The sequence below is a fragment of the Amphiura filiformis genome, chromosome 19 (assembly GCF_039555335.1).
Source record: "Amphiura filiformis chromosome 19, Afil_fr2py, whole genome shotgun sequence".
NCBI lineage: Eukaryota > Metazoa > Echinodermata > Ophiuroidea > Amphilepidida > Amphiuridae > Amphiura > Amphiura filiformis.
The window spans coordinates 50,499,211-50,520,545 of record NC_092646.1 but is presented as its reverse complement, the minus strand read 5'-3'; the positions used below and the strand labels follow the sequence as shown (position 1 = coordinate 50,520,545).

At 36.3% G+C, this 21,335-nt stretch overlaps 2 protein-coding genes across 2 annotated transcripts in view; both read right to left on the bottom strand.

Moving 5' to 3' along the window:
* LOC140141437 (cytochrome P450 2U1-like) overlaps window positions 1-18,734 on the bottom strand; it is a 28,592-nt gene extending 9,858 nt beyond the window's left edge. The window contains exons 1-3 of the mRNA XM_072163293.1: window positions 18,292-18,734; window positions 15,815-16,759; window positions 13,518-14,767 (exon numbers count right to left, since the gene is read on the bottom strand). Coding sequence (XP_072019394.1) covers window positions 13,518-13,881 — 364 coding nt within the window. The 5' untranslated portion in view covers window positions 13,882-14,767; window positions 15,815-16,759; window positions 18,292-18,734. The remainder of the gene's footprint in view (window positions 1-13,517; window positions 14,768-15,814; window positions 16,760-18,291) is intronic.
* On the bottom strand, window positions 14,586-18,655 carry LOC140140633 (cytochrome P450 2U1-like). The gene is made up of 3 exons (XM_072162390.1): window positions 18,292-18,655; window positions 15,995-16,759; window positions 14,586-14,767 (listed from the first exon to the last, which is right to left on the bottom strand). Exons 1-3 carry the CDS (start codon window positions 18,653-18,655, stop codon window positions 14,586-14,588), a joined length of 1,311 nt encoding a protein of 436 aa, XP_072018491.1.
* Window positions 18,735-21,335: the final 2,601 nt, after the last annotated feature.

Here is a 21,335-nt window from a genome sequence, read left to right as displayed (position 1 = left end):
TGTCAACCTTATTGTTTTTATTTGTAATGTTCACACAATCTGACAATGTCCCAACTTATACCTAATGTGAATCGAGCCATTTAGCACGTGCTTGTAGGACAACGATTTTGAATTAAACATGTTAATATTGTGATATTTTAATTCCCCTAGAGCACCACAGTTAAGCGTCCTAAATTGTAAGTGGGTTTTCTTTTCTTTTACCTCATTATTTCGTTAAAATTACTCGAAAACCCTCCTAAGAGTTGTTACTAATAAACATTTCATAATTTTGGGCAAAGAATAGCCAAATATATAAGTTGACCGAAATCGTATATTCCCATATCAAAAAATGAGACCTTTCCGGATAACTTCCCGATAGTCACCGGGTAGACACCGGCAAATTTCACATGCAAATTAGATAGGTAGCGGGTGACTACCCGATAAATGTTTTGGAAAATCATAGTGGATACCTTTCAGGTAATAGGTACCGGATGACTACCCGATGACTTTTTCGGGAAACTAGCGGGTAACTACCCGGTGACTTTTTTGGGGAACTAGCGGATAACTACCCGATAACTTTTCGGGGACCTAGCGGATAACTTTTGGTGACAATATACCTGGTGACCTCTTTGGAGACTTCCTGTTGACCTTTTGGGGAATGCAGAAATGCAAATTCATGAGTATGCACAAATTTATTAGACAGTTAGTAAGCTTATTATTTGAATTGTAGTTTTTGGTGAAATACAACTCTGTAGGCATGGCAGTTGAGCGTATAAAGTGCTATCTTGCAATAAGAAACTTGAAAGTGTACAATGTAAATTGTAGTTATTGTACAAAAATATTCTTCTGATGTAATTTGGTTCACACCTTTATAAGGTGCATACCTTAATTAATGTACAACCAAATTGTTATAGCATATGTATTACAGTACCTAAATGTGATGACACAGCCTATAATGTTTATATCAAATATTATAATTTATTTACAACAATATAGCTTTAAAACATAAAGCTTATATGAGTTACACATTAGCTGATGATTAGTAATTTAATTGACATTAATTTACTGTCAAAATCATGTTTGATTTACTAGAAAAGATATACTAGAACATTCAAATGTGTCATATATTAGGTACATGTAAAAGACTCCATCAATATACAAATCATTTTCATACAAATTTTCCTACCTGCATTATCATATGAAATCAAGCATTCAATGCTTTATAATTCCTACAGCATGTTCCAGATTAATTAGTAAACATCTTGTAATGTCCTAAATGTAAATCCATACATTGTGGACCACAAATAACATGAATATTCTGCACAAATATATTCCAACTGCCAACAGCTAGCTGCTCCATTTTGAATTCATTCAGTGACCTTTGACCATATACCCACCCACAATGCATTCTTAAGATGCTTTATGCTATTTTCAAGGTCAAATTAAAAGCGGATAACCACCGGGTAACTCCTGCAAAGAATCTATGTTTCTGGGAACCTTCTGGGTAACTCATTTGAAATATTTGAGTTTTGGGAGACTTCCGGATGTCTACCCGAAAACTTTTGGATAACTTAATTAGGTATCCGCAAGGTATCCGCTAGCGGGCACTTTCGGATAACTCTGGAAAAGGTACCCGAAAGGTTTCTGATGACCACCGAATGGTCCTCGGGTGGTCACCGGGAAACTTTTCTTTTTGCTATGGGTTTGCACCAATATTTGACTGAAATCGTATATTAGCATTACCGTCCCTTCGTGGCTTTATTGCAAGCCAAAGTGCTTCTAAATGTGAAACAGCCTCTTGCTTAATGCTCTGTTTGCCAGCCATAAGCTTCAACATAAAAAGTCAAGTTTTTGAGATATTACCAAAAATATCAAGACCTATCTTAAGAACTGCTGAACCAATACTAGGTTTGTTTGTACTCATTTTGATGCATTTTTCATGCCGATTCCAAATATGGTCATGCGAATTTAATTAATTTATTTATTTATCTATTAGACTTCATCACTGGTATGGTACGAATATAATTATTGCACATCAAAAATTTGACAAATATAAATATAAAAGCTTTTAAAAAAAAAACATGTTAAAAGACCAGCGAATAGGCTGGGATAAACAGGTGAAAATTCACCTCTAGAACCATCCCACCTAGGAAATACCTAAATAATTTGGAAAAAAGAATGGAATGCCAGAGGCAAGACCTCAAATGGGCCTACAATTGGGGCACCGGCAAGTAGAAAACCAAGTGCAGGTATCAGAAGGCACAAATTTGGCATAAAATTGAGACTTCAACAAATCCAGAGCTTGATATGTGAAAGCAGAAATGGAATTAGATAATCTGGTTTCCAGAGGCAGCTGGTTCCACAAGGAACAATGCGGTTGAAGTATGATTGTTTGTGGGATTCAGTCTTACACCTCTGAAAAGATAACATAAGAGGATCCGCAGAGAGCCTAGTGGTGGGATGGTTCTGTTGGTTTTTACTTTTAAAAACAACAAACTTATCTACATCTAAATCATATTACCCCAACTTGCATCTATGAAAAATCCAAGATCACCGAGTTCCCTTCTGGATGATAGTGGAAGAAGGTCAAGACTGGTTAACCGCTCTTTATAGTCCTTGTCAGGATAGTGCATAATGAATTTGGTAGCCCGTCTTTGGACACCTTCAATAAGCTGGACATTTTGTTTTGAAGTCCATCTCCAAAGACAGCTATCATACTCAAGGTCACTCCTGACAAGGGCAGTATAAAGAGTCTTAGTCACTTTAACTGGTGCATTAAAACCAACTGTTCGCATGATCATCCCCATCTTTCGGTTGCTCTTTTTAACCACTTGTTTTACATGAATACTCCAGTCAAGCCTGTTTGAAACATTAACACCAAGATATTTAATGGCATTAATTTTCTCAAGGGTAATGCCACTAATCTTATAAGCATACTGAACTTGATTTATGCGCCTGGACATGGTAATAACCTGACATTTTGAGGATGGAAGTTGAGGTCCCACATCAGACTCCAATGATACAAGGCATCCAAGTCTGATTGCAGTAGCTTACAATCGGAAGTACTGCTAATGTTTTTGTAACACTTGGAATTATCCGCAAAAAGAGCAACATTTGCATGTTTGGCAACGCTGGGCAAGTCGTTAATATAAAGAACAAAAAGGTAAGGAGTTGAGTAGTAGTTGACCGTCCCTTAATAAAACCATGCTGAAGATGATACAACTTGGAGTTTATTTCAGGAAGATAACATTATAAATGGCCCTTTCCATTACCTTGCCGCATATACATAAAAAGTGAAACTGGACGATAATTACCAACTTTTTGCTTATCAGATTTTTTATAGACTGGAATTACATTGGCCTTCAACCAATCACTGGGTAAATTACCTGAATCAATTGACATATTAAAAATATGACAAAGGGGGATGCTATTTGGTTAGCACATTCCTTTAAGACACGCGGGATATGCCATCAGGTCCTACAGCCTTAGTAACATCTAGATTTTTCAGAATGTCAGGCACATTATCAACCTGAAGTTTAATATTGCCAAGGGATTCATGTTGGAAAATTGGCACATCAGGAAGTGTAATGTTTACCTTAGGCTGGGTAAAACAGAATAAAAATAATTGTTAAACATTGTAGCCTTGCTTGTGGCAGTAGAAGCACACTCATCACCACTGTAAATTGCTTGGGGCAGAGATTTTTATCTGGTCTTAGATCTAAAAAAGGACCAGAACCTTTTTGGGTTCTCCAAAATGGTAGTCCCAAACCCGTCAATGTAATCTTCATACTTGTATGAAATCATGTTTTTCAACTGGTTACGAAGTTTACGAAAAGTCGCCCAGTGGCTTTCGGAGTTAGTTTCTTTGGCCCGCTTCCAGGCAGTGTATTTTTTGTTCCTAAGATGTCTGACATCAGAATCAATCCAAGGAGGTGTAGTACTATCCCTGATTTTAATCTTGGGGATGGCAAGTCCAAAATTCTATTAAATATGTGAATAAATGCTGCCCATGCAGAATCAACTGATATAGCATCATAAACATCACTAAACTTTATAGCACACAACAACTCGGATCTAATTAGATCAAAATTAAACTTATACACATAGCGGGAACTTTTTTGAGTCTTTCAACAGATGTTACAATGCAAAACTCAAGAAGCTTATGGTCAGTTGTGAAAGTTTCATCTGACACACCCAAATTAATAACCTTGTCTATAGATGTTGTAAAAAACAGATCGAGTATGTTATCACATTCTTTACGAGAGGGAATAAAATTCAATTGAGTTAGGAAAAATGAATTGATTTCATCACAGAACTCCTGCTCAGCTGTGGACAATCTATCCTGACATGAAATGTTGCACCCTTTTATATCGGGCAGATTAAAATCACCAACAACATATAACTGATCATAAACCATCGCAACTTTCGCCAAGGTCGACTGAAAACTATGGACAAATGTATCCACAACACTGTCAGGTGATCTGTAGCAAATAATCAAGGCAATTTTTTTTGCTGGTTGGGTCTGATTTCAATAACCATTATTTCAGAGTCATCATCAGGTTCCAAGTTAGATTTACGAAGAGACAAGATGTTATTTTGATTGCACATAAAAGTCCACCCCTCTATCTTTTTCAACTATATTACGATAGATACAATATTCAGGATTAGGCAATTCGGCATCACTGACGTTACTGTTCAACCAGGATTCGGTAACACATATAATGTCATGTAATTTATATAGGGCACAAGAGCACAAACTGGCTGCACTATAGCGCAGCCGGCTGCACTCTGGCTGCACTCTAATATTTGCGGGGCCAGGCGAGGCCAACTCAAGGTTGGCCCCGCTACCTGCGGCCGGCTGCGCTAGTAATAGTTTTCTGTTATCACCAACCTTGTGACCCATATCCAAAACCCAATGAATTGGATCTAAGGCATATAAAAGGCTTATTGTGTAATAGTAAATAGCTCAGAGAAACCACAAATCCTTATTGCTACAAAGTGGACAAAAGGAAATCAAGAGACTATAAACATTAAGATGACTGCTTAAAAAAGGACACCGTAAAAGATCACAACCCATATAGGTTAGATTAATTTAATGTCAGTTAAAAAATTACTAGTATGACTTTATAAAAATTATATCTCGCTTATTCATTATAATATTATCAACTGTCACTTATTGGGCCTATTTGCATTAGGCCTACTTGAGTTGATTAATCTATATTGTCAAGTTCTAATGGTATTGACCTTGGTTATAATCATATTTACCATATTTATATAATATTAATTATATTAATAATCTTAGATTGTATTTGTAAATATTGTTATATTTTATAGGTTTGCATTTTAACTATGTTGTATGATAATATTCTGTATTGCGTATGTTTTCTGATAACGTTGAATATAACTGATGAATGAATGAGTGTCCGTGTTTTTATAATTTTATGTATTTCACATAATTATTACATGTACTATGCATTAGACATAAAGATGTGCAGTAAGAATACAAAACATATTAAAATAGCATACCAGTGTGTTATGGTAAATGGTAATATGAAGATATGACAATAGGAATAATGGTTTATTGTACAGCAAACCACATTATTTATCCAAGCAGATAATCCTCATGCGACCTAACACCCTATGGCCGCACTCTGGCTGCAACTTTCAAAATACATTGACCACCTAGGTTGCAGCCAACCTTGTAACTGTTGCAGCCAGACAGTGCAGCCAGAATTAAAAAGAATAGTGGGGCCAAAGCGCAGCCGGCTGCGCTAGAGTGCAGCCGATTTTCGCTCGCATCCCTTAAAGTCTCTGAGTTTATTAACTTTATTTCGGCGAACAGTTTTAATACTGCGAGCATTGAGATAAAGTAAATTGAGTCCGGATTTCATTTGGTCAAGACGAGAATGAGATAAATCTTCACTACCACTGCCATCCACATCGCTAACACTGTCTGATGAAGAGTTGAAGTAGGATTCGCTGAACTGGGGCAACATACACGTTGGGCAACACCAGCAATCGGTAGAGTTTGCAAGGGCTTCAAATTCTTCACGAGTCAAGTCAATGCATTTCAGGTGAAACCATGTATCGCAAACGTCGCACTGAATTCCTCTATGATTTGATCATACACAGCGAGTACAGGTCCCACATGGATCTTTAGTAGGGCCTGGGTCGGAGTCGAGATATCTCTAAAATAAACAAATTTAACACATACCCGGCAAAGATATTATATAAACTTGAAATGACAACTTTCTCAGTGAGACATACCGTCGTTTTATCTTTTCTGTTTCGGTTTCGGTGTCAGGTTCCGGTTTCGGATCATATTGTTATTTTGAAGTGTTAGCATGGTAAGTGTGAACAATCCTTTTATTCTACAGGGTGTCCCAGAAACAATTACCGGGCGAACAAATTTGAAGTAAGTCGAGAAATAGATATCAGAATCCAAAAATCTAAACATCAGCGTATAGCCCATCTTATTCTGCATCTTATACGCCAATTTCGCTGGAATCGGTTGACTGATCGCGAAGAAATGAGCAATTACATAACGCATGTATCAATTCACTTCATTCCAAGTTTGAAAGAAAGATCATTCAACATAATGCACACTAGTTGTTAACTGTCAATGGGCTCCATATTTTCTTCTGTTTTTTTAAACAATCTGTTTCTTGCAAAACATTTAATTAGCTTTTGTTCAAATTTGAAAACCTGCATGATATTGAAAATGAAAGCTTGCATATAAGATGATGCTCGGTACTTGTACATATATATTTTTAGTTAATGTTGCATAAAAAAATATTGCATAAAGAATTCCAGCTGGCTTAAAATATTCTCACACACATTAATGTTTTTGGAATATTTCCAAGAAATTGTAATGCAAAGTTTAAATCTTTTAAAACTTAAACAGTAATAATGTTGCATGGTATCAAACATCAGACATAAAGCTGTAAGCACTTGGTCAGTGTTATTCTTGTCTCAAATGTTCTTTGGAAAGTTAAAATATAACGTATTTGCACAACATAAAGAATTGAAGTTGGAAAGCTTCCAATTGCAGAAATCAAAGTTTTACGGACAAGCTGTTATTCATCATCAGTTAAAGCATGGATGACATAACACCTTCCGATTATAAAATAGATAACATGGACATGATGGAAGTGTCTAAATTTTATGGTAGAAGAGAAGGGATGAGGGGAGAGGAGAGGGGTGGAGAGGAAAGGAGGGATGAGTTTATTCAGTTTATTAAAATTTGTCCATGTTGATGATAGGCCTACGGCTAAAATTTGCCAATTGCATAGCAGGGTAAAATAAGCAATAAACAGATGAATTAAGAAAGCCCTTTTTTTTATTCAAATTACACAGACAATCACAAGAACAAAATACAAAAAATAAAAATACACAACAACAACAACAACATATAACAGTGACAGGGGAAAGGGTAAATGGGATCTTTGTAAAAGATATACTTGAAATACAATATAACAACCTATAAATCTATGCACATAATGTAATTCAACAGACGACACAAGTCACAGTTGGGGAGGGAGAGAGACAAAAAAACACGAAATGTGCAGTTTGATAACATCAAGGACCTATGGGTATTATTAGGGGACATTATAAGGGGAGCTAGACTACTAGAAACACCGGTCTTCTACACACTGTGGGTGCTCCATAATCTTGTCTTATCCAGCCTTTATTAACAGCAGGCATCCTCTATTGAAATAAGCTGATTGGTACTTCAAACTTAACAATGAATTCAAGGAACAGATCAATTAACCCGTGCATTATAAACATATGATATAAACACGTTTTGGTTTTGGTCAAATGTTTTAAATAACATTTAAAGCAATATTATAACATTTTCAAACAAAATAGATTAGCATTTCTTTGCCATAAAATGTTAGCTTTTATTGTCAGATATATCCCCTTTTATTTTTGAGCCGAACAACTACGGCACAGCAAAGAAATTTACTACCAGCGCACATGTCGCCAATACGTACCACTTCTTCGGTCATGTTGTGGTACGACCCTTTGTTGTGTATATCACCGTCCCGCACGCCGTGACGTACTGTGTGTTATGAACATCGTGTATGCGTTCGACTAATAATTCCATCGTAATAATAAAGCGCTGAATCAGCCTTTAATTCAAAATCACGGATTTTGACAAAACTACAGCACTTAGAGTCTTGATTTTTGCAGGGTATATTGGTTTAATAAAGTACAATTTAATCGTGTAAAAAAGGATTTTTAAAAATTCAGTGAGGGCGTCTTCCTCAGCAAATGTTATAATATGGCTTTAAAGCGCGCTTCAGACTCCGTATTGTACGTACAATATTTTATGTACAATACTTTTCGTGACGTCAGAAAGTATTGCACGTACAATAAAAAGTATGTACCGGGAAAATATATATTTTGCCATAATCATTGGTTGCTTAATTGATACGGGTTGCCAAATTTCTAAGAGTGGTAAATTTAGTGAGTGTTCGTGCACGGAATGATGAACATCATTTTATGTCTTATTGTATTCAACTGTACTTGAATTATTATATATTCAATGGGCACCTTTAAAGTTAATAATATTAATAATGATATTAATATAAAAAATATAAAAATTGTAATAATAATATAAATGGCACATTCAGTTCTTATTTATTTATTTGTTTAGGCCTATTTGTTTATTTATTTATTTATTTATTTATTGATAACTGATTGATTAATTTGATTGATATTGATATTTTTATCATTTTTTAAAGTTTCGACATAGCATTTGTTACATTATAACATGTTGTGTAATGAATTTTCAACACCTGTTTACATGTTGATATCGGTGTGGCATGTTATGATGGTGCATGTTATAGGCCTATTAATAGTAATGCGTTGAGCTATGAGATTTTAAAAGTAATATCCGCCTTTTTTTCTTTCTTTTTGAATTGACATACTCGTTACAAAAACAAATCAGCATGGAAAACATTTTTTTGTCAGAGGCAGATATTTGGTCTATTCAGTGTAAGCTAAATAATAGACGATCTTTTAAAATCATTTTTAAATGGCTTTTTTTTTCAACCTTATTGTTTTTATTTGTAATGTTCACACAATCTGACAATGTCCCAACTTATACCTAATGTGAATCGAGCCATTTAGCACGTGCTTGTAGGACAACGATTTTGAATTAAACATGTTAATATTGTGATATTTTAATTCCCCTAGAGCACCACAGTTAAGCGTCCTAAATTGTAAGTGGGTTTTCTTTTCTTTTACCTCATTATTTCGTTAAAATTACTCGAAAACCCTCCTAAGAGTTGTTACTAATAAACATTTCATAATTTTGGGCAAAGAATAGCCAAATATATAAGTTGACCGAAATCGTATATTCCCATATCAAAAAATGAGACCTTTCCGGATAACTTCCCGATAGTCACCGGGTAGACACCGGCAAATTTCACATGCAAATTAGATAGGTAGCGGTGACTACCCGATAAATTTTGGGAAACCATAGTGGATACCTTTCAGGTAATAGGTACCGGATGACTACCCGATGACTTTTTCGGGAAACTAGCGGGTAACTACCCGGTGACTTTTTTTTGGGAACTAGCGGATAACTACCCGATAACTTTTCGGGGACCTAGCGGATAACTTTTGGTGACAATATACCTGGTGACCTCTTTGGAGACTTCCTGTTGACCTTTTGGGGAATGCAGAAATGCAAATTCATGAGTATGCACAAATTTATTAGACAGTTAGTAAGCTTATTATTTGAATTGTAGTTTTTGGTGAAATACAACTCTGTAGGCATGGCAGTTGAGCGTATAAAGTGCTATCTTGCAATAAGAAACTTGAAAGTGTACAATGTAAATTGTAGTTATTGTACAAAAATATTCTTCTGATGTAATTTGGTTCACACCTTTATAAGGTGCATACCTTAATTAATGTACAACCAAATTGTTATAGCATATGTATTACAGTACCTAAATGTGATGACACAGCCTATAATGTTTATATCAAATATTATAATTTATTTACAACAATATAGCTTTAAAACATAAAGCTTATATGAGTTACACATTAGCTGATGATTAGTAATTTAATTGACATTAATTTACTGTCAAAATCATGTTTGATTTACTAGAAAAGATATACTAGAACATTCAAATGTGTCATATATTAGGTACATGTAAAAGACTCCATCAATATACAAATCATTTTCATACAAATTTTCCTACCTGCATTATCATATGAAATCAAGCATTCAATGCTTTATAATTCCTACAGCATGTTCCAGATTAATTAGTAAACATCTTGTAATGTCCTAAATGTAAATCCATACATTGTGGACCACAAATAACATGAATATTCTGCACAAATATATTCCAACTGCCAACAGCTAGCTGCTCCATTTTGAATTCATTCAGTGACCTTTGACCATATACCCACCCACAATGCATTCTTAAGATGCTTTATGCTATTTTCAAGGTCAAATTAAAAGCGGATAACCACCGGGTAACTCCTGCAAAGAATCTATGTTTCTGGGAACCTTCTGGGTAACTCATTTGAAATATTTGAGTTTTTGGGAGACTTCCGGATGTCTACCCGAAAACTTTTGGATAACTTAATTAGGTATCCGCAAGGTATCCGCTAGCGGGCACTTTCGGATAACTCTGGAAAAGGTACCCGAAAGGTTTCTGATGACCACCGAATGGTCATCGGTGGTCACCGGGAAACTTTTCTTTTTGCTATGGGTTTGCACCAATATTTGACTGAAATCGTATATTAGCATTACCGTCCCTTCGTGGCTTTATTGCAAGCCAAAGTGCTTCTAAATGTGAAACGAGATTACTTGAAATATATATTTCAGAGTTGAAAGAGTTTCAACTATACGAACATATTTCTGAAATACGTCTCTCTGATTGGTTGATTGTCAAGAGGATTGCGGCATCCTCAAAGCCTCTTGCTGTAATTCTCTATTCGATATCTATTATAGGACCGATCTTTTGAAATCCATACAACCGTGTCAAATGAAATAGTCTCGAATCATAATTTGAGCACGATACAACGTCGATACGTCAGATTTCGGAATTTTTTCGGAAAAAAATAGGCATAAATCATGCACATTGAACAGGTTGAATACTGTGAAAAATAGACAAAATAACTATGGGTCGAATTTACATTAATCAGTGTCCTGGGTCAGGATAACATTTAGGACTCCTTCGCATTCTAAAACAATACTTCACCAAATGTCCTTGCTTTAATTTTCTCATTTAATTTGTTTTAATTTTAATTAATTTCTTTATCCACTGGCTCTGTGGTAAATCCGGTATTGCCAAATATTTCTTGTCCATTACCCGTGTTAATCTATTTATTTATTAAAATGCACCATCTATTAAATTCCTGTAATACAATGTATAGGCCTAGTGTATTTGATAAGAAATTTGTTTTTATTTTTGATTGGAATTTGGGTTCCATTTCACGATTTCATATATATAAAATATGTTTGGGCATGGCGGAATTAGTATATGATTAAAAATAGACATACCCTTAGGCCCCTTTTTTAATTTTTTTTTTACATTATTAATATTAATTTTTATGTACAAAATGCAAACGAATGTATATATATTTGATTGTTTTGTAAACATTAAATTTGATGTTTACTCATAATTATGTCTGGAAAGTCAGGAAAAATATGTATTTAGTTTCCTGGGAAAGTGGATCAGATGAGCAGTGAGTAAAAACATTCGCCCTAAATCTTTATTTGATTTTTATTTTTTTGTGAATTTATTAGGCCTACTGGTAAAGTGCAGATAATTATGTCTGGAAAGTCAGGAAAAATATGTATTTAGTTTCCTGGGAAAGTGGATCAGATGAGCAGTGAGTAAAAACATTCGCCCTAAATCTTTATTTGATTTTTATTTTTTTGTGAATTTATTAGGCCTACTGGTAAAGTGCAGATAAAACCTTTAAACGCACTCTAGGATTTTTCATCAGCAGCAGTAGAAATTTCTCTTGCATAGATTTTCTGGTGACCTCGCTTGGATTTAGCCAACAATGAACCGTCAGGTTATTTAATCTGATTCAACTTATCGTGGCACGTATATTTATTGCAAGTGTAATAATTTTTGACGTCACGAACAGTAAGCTCGCTTAAATGTCGGGTTATATATAAAGGTCATGAAAACGTGTGATATACAAAATAATCAAGGAAAGCAAACAAATTATAACAATATACTCCATTCCAGGTTCCCGACCAAATATATTGTTCCCAACCCAGACTTTATGGCATGACATGGTTTAACAACATGCTGAACTTAAGCAGTAGATCCATTTGTAGACAATGGTGAATAAACTGACCAATTTTGAAACAAAAGAGAAAAACAGCCTGACGCCTTGAACCAAGGTTAAAAGTAGGTTACTTGTCATCATTCTTTTCAGTATAATATGCTTTTTTTTTATCACAAATCCATGTATTCATCCGCGAAATGTGACTATGTGTGGTTTGCAAACAAAATAGTGAGGATTATGTTGTCAATAATAAACACCTCAACAGAATAAAGTCCTCATTTGTTTGAGTGGTCATAAAATTATTTCAACACAATGAATCAGACCAAATTATGTTCAAACGCAAACAAATGGCTACACACGCTAAAACAGAAGTAAATATCGGATAATAAGATGATAAACTTGGAGGAGTTTTCTCTGAGGCGTTATTAAGGGGTACTACACCCTTCGATAAATTTAATGTCTATTTGTGCAGTTTTCTCAAAACTAATAACAAACTGGTACCAAAAGTTATGTATATTATAGGGGCAAGGAATCCAATTATTACACTGGAATTTCAGTGACCCAAGACAAGCGGTTCGTTATTTATGACAAGAAATGAGGTACCGTTAGGATGTACCTCATTTCCTATCATATATACTGAGTCACTGAGAACTGTCAAGAAATCTTGGCTTGTTAAAGAAATTTTTTAAGCGCATGATCCAGGTTAGCTTTATATTTCTACAGGGCTTATTTTTTCCATGCCTTTATTTTCAAGACATGTTTATATTTCCATGACATTCCATGGCTGTAAGGACTCATTCCATGGCATATTTTCTATAAAAAAACTTTTGACACCATCACCCAACACACCCTAACAAATATTAAACCCGTGCGGTTTATGGAAAAATATTCCATACTAAAGTGTGTATATATATTATTGAAAAAAGTAACACTTTGATGTTTTGTAAAAGTTCATTCTACAAATCATATACTTTGAAAACTTGCTTGATTTATTTGTTGTTAATGAGTTATGTACGTTTTACAAAAGTGTTGTTGTTTCAGCCCTCTTTACAACATAACTCAAGAACCACAGGACCTACAAAAGTATATCTGTGATATTTGGATTCTTCTACACATTCGCTTTGAAATGATCAATGCAATTTTTGCCAAAGCTCACTACCATTCGTAAGATGCTGTGAACTTCCAAATCACAACAGTTTAAAACAGTTGCTAATATAATTCTGTTACATCATCACTTTTACGGCGAATAGTAACATGCTCTACGCACTTACCGTGACTGCCGAAGATTTCGGCTTCTAAGGCGTTGTTGTATCCCTTATTGCTCAGCGCAGGGTCATTCAAGCCTTCTTGCATAATAGAGAAATCGTTGATAACCACAACAACTAGTCCGAATAAATTAAAGCTATAAATCTTTCCATATTTGTGTCCAAGTCGTGTCACTATCATATGCAATTCTTCTCCTTTGTACATATACCACAACAATTGAGGAAAGAAACCTACGATTGGGAAACGCCATGGTCCTGGTGGCAAATTTCGTGGTCTTTGCATCCACCACGCAACCATAAGAATCACCAACACGAGCAATACGATTGACTTAACATTCAACCAATCGATTAAGCTACTACTAAGTGCCATTTTGAACACTTTTGCCCGAAATATGGATTTGAAAGTTTCATTCAAAATTGTATGTGTCAACTTCTGAGTGCTACTTAAGTGCTATGATACATGTATGTATGAACTATTACACCTACGAAAAAGTACAAAGTACATATATGATCGCCACCTGTTCAGTGTGTACAACTTAACTGACATTAAACATTAATGTCATGTTGTAACGACATTTTTGGCAAGTGGTTAACATTATTTTGGGTTAAAATCATGCTTTGTTTTTAGGAAATTTAGCATTTTCAACCGTATTTGGTGAATATTTTCTCAAAGCTTATCAAAATGTAAAAAGACTAGTTCCTATATCTAGTTTTGAAAATTAATGATTAAAAAACTTTACTGAAGAAGTAGACAATTAAGACATTCAATTTTTCCCAGAAAAATCGTCAAAAAGGTTTGCTTTCCCCCATGCATCTGCGCTCAAACTTTTTGGTTCCCTATTGTCATGATTGTTTCCTTTTTTACCATTTAAAAGTAACATTCCGCTCATGGTTCAAGTACAAATTCAGATTCCCCCTCAGGACCACACCAAAATTTGGATTCCCCTTATAACTGATATTGAACGGTCCCTTAGTAGGAATTTTGTTCTGGCATGATCAGCAAGTTGATCATGTTGGTTTGAATAGAGCAAAAGTCATTTTGCAGTCAGTTACTATATATAGTTGCTCGGTAACTCAATTTCTGGGAAGAAATATAGTCGTGAATGGCTTTGGTGTAAAAACATTCCCATATGTTCCTTCAAAGGTTAAAGGTGGCGCATCGTCTGGTTTGACAAGAGAAAATCGATGAAGGAGATGAGTGAAAAAGACAAACAGCTCCATTTTGGCAATATTCTCCCCTGGACACATACGACGACCTGGTAAAAGAAAAAATAACACAAACAACATCCATTAATTTAGACTGATTTTCATTCCCTTTTTGATAAACAACTCACACCAGCTATGTCATGGATACATAAATCACAACACATTCCCAGTGGCTGGCTACTCTGCCAAAGAAAAAGGGACTACTGTACTTGGGTTATGACCTTGTGATCCACCATATATTAACACATAGGCTTAAACCCATTCATCTCCAATCTGAGATGAATGTAAATGAAGTAAATATCAATGTGAGTGGAAACTCTTTACCAATAACAGAGAGGTATGCATACATATTTATCATTTCTTATGAATAATGCATTATGCAAATGCAATACAACCACTCAACCCATGTGGTCCAACTGGGTTAGATAACGTAAGGGGCGCATGATTTCATTTCAAGGGGGAGGGGCATGGGAGTTTAGAAAAAACAAAACTTCGCCCAGTTTGTTTGTACAGGGTAATACGTTGACCATATAGGAAATGAGTCAAGGACGCCACTGGTCACATTTAAATATGTATTGCAGTTATTGAGTTGCGACAAATAATAGGCCCAAATGAAAGTTTACGCTATTTCCCTGCTCCCAGGAAAAATCATGCATATTGGATATGACGTATTGAACCCATGCCTTTCCCTGTGAGTGAGTGTTTATTGTTGCCAAAGTTTTCTCAATATTTGAGCACAACAGGCATGGTAGTGGACTTGAGGCTCATTGTTATAATTACGAAAGCTGACTCGGGTGTATCGTCTGATGATGGGACATACGAAGAGTTAACTGTATGTATGGTATAGCACCTTATTAAGTGTTCTGTAATACTTATCACTTAAAATATCTCAGTTCACGTCACTTTTAAGAATTGACAGCCGCTTAAATAGATAATGGAGACTCTAATGATTACTTTTAACCCGGCTGTCTCCTCTGTCCAAAATTGTTGCACCATTGCACGGGACCCTATATGCCATATGTCGCCACAAAGTGACCACTCTAATATGTCCGAGTTACTTGTATTCGTAAATTTATATTCGACAATACTTTACTTACCAGCTCCGAAAGGAATAACTTCCCTCTTTTCAACATACTCTCCATTTTCATCAATGAACCTTTCAGGTTAGAACTGGTCTGGTTCTGGAAATTCAATCGGGTCTCTCATTACGGCGTAAAGGTTTGAAATGATCAGGGCACCTTTTGGAATACGGTAGCCTGAAAGCGATGTCTCGTTACCAGCCGCATGGAAATCACTGAGTGGCGCCAGAGTAACATGGCGTTGAATCTCCAACAGAGTAGCTCTGGTGTATGGCAGGTTGTTTTGATCAGAAAGCAGCGGAAACCGATTGCAACCAACAACTGAATCTATTTCTTCATGAATCTTCTCCTGGATTTCTGGATGTGCCATCATGTATAAGCAACACCATTCTAAGGTAGTAGACACCAGATCACTTCCGGCCATAAACATGACATTCAATACACATTTGATATTACGTTTGTGCAGGTAAGAGTAAGGATCATCTAGTGTTGGCTTTTCATCCATTTCCTTCAAACATAGATCAATGAAATCAGCTGGGTTTTCGGCATCAAAGTGTTCGCGGTGTTCATCAATAAGTTTGTCGATAAAGGCGTGCATATCCTTTTGAAGCTTCAACAAGTCCTTGCTGTCTTTGCTTGGAAAATAATACGGAAGCAGAACAGACCAACCTCCAGCTCCAAGAAGTTCTAAAAGTCTGTGATTAAGATCGAGCAGATGTCGAAATTCATCATCGTCGTACTCATGACGCTTCCCAAACAAGATCTTTAAGAGAACATTGGAGACTGTGTTATGAACATAATGATGTGGATTACACGGTTTTCCCTCTTGGGTGTTTAACTCATCCACCAAAGCCTTACATTCTTCCACAATATCTGCTTCAAAGCTATGTCTCCCGATACCAAAACCTCGAAAAGCGGCGAGAAGAAATTTTCTTAGTTCGGCGTTGTGTTTGTAAGAATGCCCTATTAAAAAGACAAAAACAAAAGACAAACGTTTGACAGTTATTCCAAACAATTCGACTTGCTATTATGTCATTTAATGTGGAGACAACTTACACAATTATTGGGCGTTGGTAAGTTGGTAAGATAACATATCATGTAATATGTACTGAAGCTCACTGACATAAAACGGAAATATTGATGTTGTTATTGACGTTTTTATGTTTGTTTGTTTTTTAATTATGAAGTTAGGTCCCGGAGTTAAGCTACATGTACATTGGATTTTGTACGCGAGTATTGCCCAGCCCCTTGCTTAATATAAGGCTCTGCATTCTAGCCATGCGCTTCAATGGAAAAAGTTCAAGTTTTGAAATATTTTCTCAAAATATCAAGAGCTATCTTAAGAACTAAAGAAATCAATACTAGGCTTGATTGTACTCATTTTAATGCATTTTTCATGCTGATTCCAAATATGGTCATGAAAATTTACATTTCTGAAATTTTGAATTAAAAAAAATTTTGTCGTCTGCAGTCGACACCCGCGTGAAGAGAGTTAATATGCCTTGTGTGCTAGCCATATGCTTCAACATAAAAGTTTTGCCTACTGATGGCTCTGAAAAGAGCCGTTCACTGCTCCTATAAGGTCAACAGAGAACCAGTCGACTACACATATCTGCTAATGTAAATGTTTTGGTGGCTCTGAAAAGAGTCGTTCACTGAAGACTGTCCCTTGTTAAGAGAACAATCAGCCTTCGCCTATCTGCTATTTAAAAGTTTGGTAGCTCTGAAAAGAGTCGTTTACTAAAGACTTTATATATATTTATTTGTACACAAGGAATTGAATGTAAAAGAAGTGAAGGCATTTTTGTGCAAACCAAACGAATAAAGTAACAGGACTTGAAATGGGACACGTCATGATTTGTGGGCGGTCTCTTTCGAGCTGCTTGAAATGCGAAACTTTTTGCAACATGGAAAGTAAATGTTCACTCCTAATTACCACCTAATAGTATTTTAAAGGTTTAACGGGTACAAATCAGGACTGCTGTGGACACTTAGGTTAAACATGTTTTTAAACATTTAAATATAGTTCCAACCGGATTTCGTACAGTGCACTACTACTACTACTAGGTGACGCAACTCAAGTTCAAGAACATGAGGCGTTGTGACTGAAAGAGTTATACTGTGTGACAATAAGAAGCGTGGGGGCGTGATTACTCGCACGTACCCTATCCCTGATCGCACGCAAGTAATTGAAATTCCGCACCCGGATAATGAGACCTGCTATGAGATGTCTGGATCACCTGGTGAATATTTATGAGGTATAATTCAGCGTAGAACTGATGATGTAACTGGATTAACCACCATAGCAATAGGTGAAATTGAATATATCGCCCTGCACTACAAGTAGGTTGCGTTCCTCACCTGTGTATGTCTGCAATCATAGATTGAATACAATACTGCTTTTTTAAAAGATATTAATATTACAGGTTCAATGCAGGTACCGCATGAATGTACTTGTGCAGGGCGATATATTCAAACATGCTCTATGCACTTACAGTAACTACCGAAGATTTCGGATTCTAAGGCGTTGTTGTATCCCTTGTTGTTCAGTGCTGGGTCATTCAAGCCTTCTTGCATAATAGAGAAATCGTTGATAACCACAACAACCAGTCCGAATAAATCAAAGCTGTAAATCTTTCCATATTTGTGTCCAAGTCGTGTCACTATCATATGCAATTCTTCTCCTTTGTACATATACCACAACAATTGAGGGAGGAAACCTACGATTGGGAAACGCCATGGTCCCGGTGGCAAATTGCGTGGTCTTTGCATCCACCACGCAACCATAAGAATCACCAACACAAGCAATAATATTGACTTAACATTCAACCAGTCGATTAAACTACTATTAAGTGCCATTTTGAACACTTTTGACCGAAATCTTGATCACGTTTCATACAAATAATTGTATGTGTCAACTATATGTGCTACGTGGTGCTATGATATGCATGACCAACTATTATTACACCTACGCAAGTACATGCACTTTAGCGACCTGTGCAATGTACACAACATTACTAATGTTAAACATTTATGGTATGTAAATGTTAATAAAGCCATAATAATAATGGGTTTTTTTTATTCGAACATGACTTTTTAGAATATTTTTAATGTTTACACATGTCCCAACTTGCACCTGGAATCAGCCAATTTTGGTTGTATTTGTAGGTCAACATAGCAGAGTTCGACATAAGAGTCATAAGGTGGTGTTTTTTTACCTAGCTGGGGGATTTACACCCCAGCTAGGTATTGTAATGCTATCCGATTCTTCTTTCTTTCTGGCAACACATTTCAAAATGCTTCTACTCCTACACGTTAAACCATAGAGTTACATAACTTGGACATATGTATCGGCTATATCTAGTGCTCTTAGGGTGTAAACAAAATTGGGGGCAAAGGTCGGAAAGGGGCATTTCTGGTATATAACCAAATACCTTCAAAATGCTTCTTCTGCCACAATGACGTCACTTGTACATGTGTATCCGCTTTATCCAGTGCATATAAATTGTACACGGAATTGGGGTCAAATGTCATTAAGGGGTAACATCTTACAATTGCATTATATTGATATCTGTAAGGGGTGTGGGGCTAAAACGCGGTGACAACAAATCTTATGAGCAGTGGAACATTTTGCAGGGATCAGGTCAAAGGTCATGCAGAGGTCAAATTGTAGAAATACATTTCCTGGAAATCTGTAAGGGGTATAGGGCTCAAACTTGATGATAACAAACTTAATGATCAAGAGATCATTTTGGAACACTGTGCAGGGGTCAGGTCAAATGTTATCTGTGGTCAAATCTTAGAATTTCATTTTCTGGACATCTGTAAGAAGTACAGAGCTCAAACTTGGTGACAACAAACCTCAAGACCAGGGGAACATTAAGGAACATCATGCATGGGTCGGGTCAAAGGTCATCTGGGGTCAAATCTTCGAATCGTATTATCTGGACATCTGTAACTCGTATGGGACTCAAACTCGGTGGTAACAAACCTCATGACCAGGGGAACATTTTTGGAACATTTCGCAGGGGTCAGATCCCTCCAAACACCAACATGCCCCAGCTAGGTTTGTGGTCTATGACCACCATTTGCCACTAGTTTTTATTTTTTTTTTATGACATTATGTCCTCCCATAGGACTGCATGTTAAATGGCTAAAATAAATAGTGAGATTTCTTTCACTTTACATTGCTATTTCAGCTTAAAATGAACAGCAACCCTTCCCGGAAGTTATTACTAATATTAACATTTTAAATAAAAACTAACAAAATTAAAATTTGACGGAAATCGTACATTATGGCTTAAAGTTAAAAACCTTTGTAACGGTTCCACCGGATAGCATATTTTTGTATTCGGTGATGTACGTTGACCCAGTCCGTCTAGTGTCACACTACACCGGATCGGTCTTCCGTACAAGAAACGGATGGTATTTTAGCAAATCCGTTCATCAATGTTCGTGTTATGTTCTTCATATGTCCTGCTATTATCCGCCAAATGCGTTTCGTGTTAGGTGATGTTTGTTTAGTCCGTCGACACTCCGTTTCAAGTTTTGTGCATGCACAAAACTTGAAACAAGTGTGCCAGATCACATGTTCGGAAGTTGTCCGATGTGTGTTCGTACTGTCCTGTATATATTCCCTGGGTTTGTTCGTTATTCTTTCGTTTATATACCGCAGGTGTTTGGAAGGTTTCGCAGGTGCTTGTGCAGGATGTAGGCCTATGGCGAACATGTGCATCGATCATGGGGGGCACTTTCTGAAGGGTGTGGGACGCAATATCAAATTCCCCAGTATTTTTAGTAGTGACTGACAAGTAGATAACAAAGGGGGAAAGGAGAGAAAAAAAGAAAAGAAAGTGAGAAAAATTGAAGAGAGAAGAGAAGAGAAAAAGTTAAATTGCACGTAATTTAGTAGGCCCATGTAAGTAGTATTGGGGGAGGGGTACTTTCTGAAGGGTAGAGGACACGATATCAAATTCCTCCCAGTTTTAGTGATTGACAAGAAAGACAAAAGAAGAGAAAAGGTTAAATTGCACGTTATTGAGTAGGCCCAGGATAGCCTAAGTATAGGCATGTGATTATTATAGGCAGTGCTTAAAGGTGGGTCCTTGGCCCAGAAGGCTGTGAAAATTACTGCCGGCCCGTCGATATGCAGGGCCCGTGACATTTTGTCAACAAAGTCAGTATTTAAGACGGACTTGGGTCTATTACTGACTTTAACATATCAATCCATGCGTGCTCTACCTGAAATTACGAGTCTGAAGTCTTATATATAAGTGTCAGTGGACCAGTGTAACATTTTTAATTTTGCAAATTCAGTTCGGGCCTTTTTTGTTTTTTGTTTAAGGCAATAATATTTTAAAAATTATGCACCGAAAAACAATTTTCAAAATTCTCCATAATGTAAATACACTTCACTTCACTTCACTTAAAGCTTTCCTCCCATGACACAGGTAGGTCCTGGAGATAGCTGCCTAGCCACTATGCTTCGCCACTCAGCTCTGTTGTTTGCCATCCGACCGGCTTCTACTACGGATTGGAT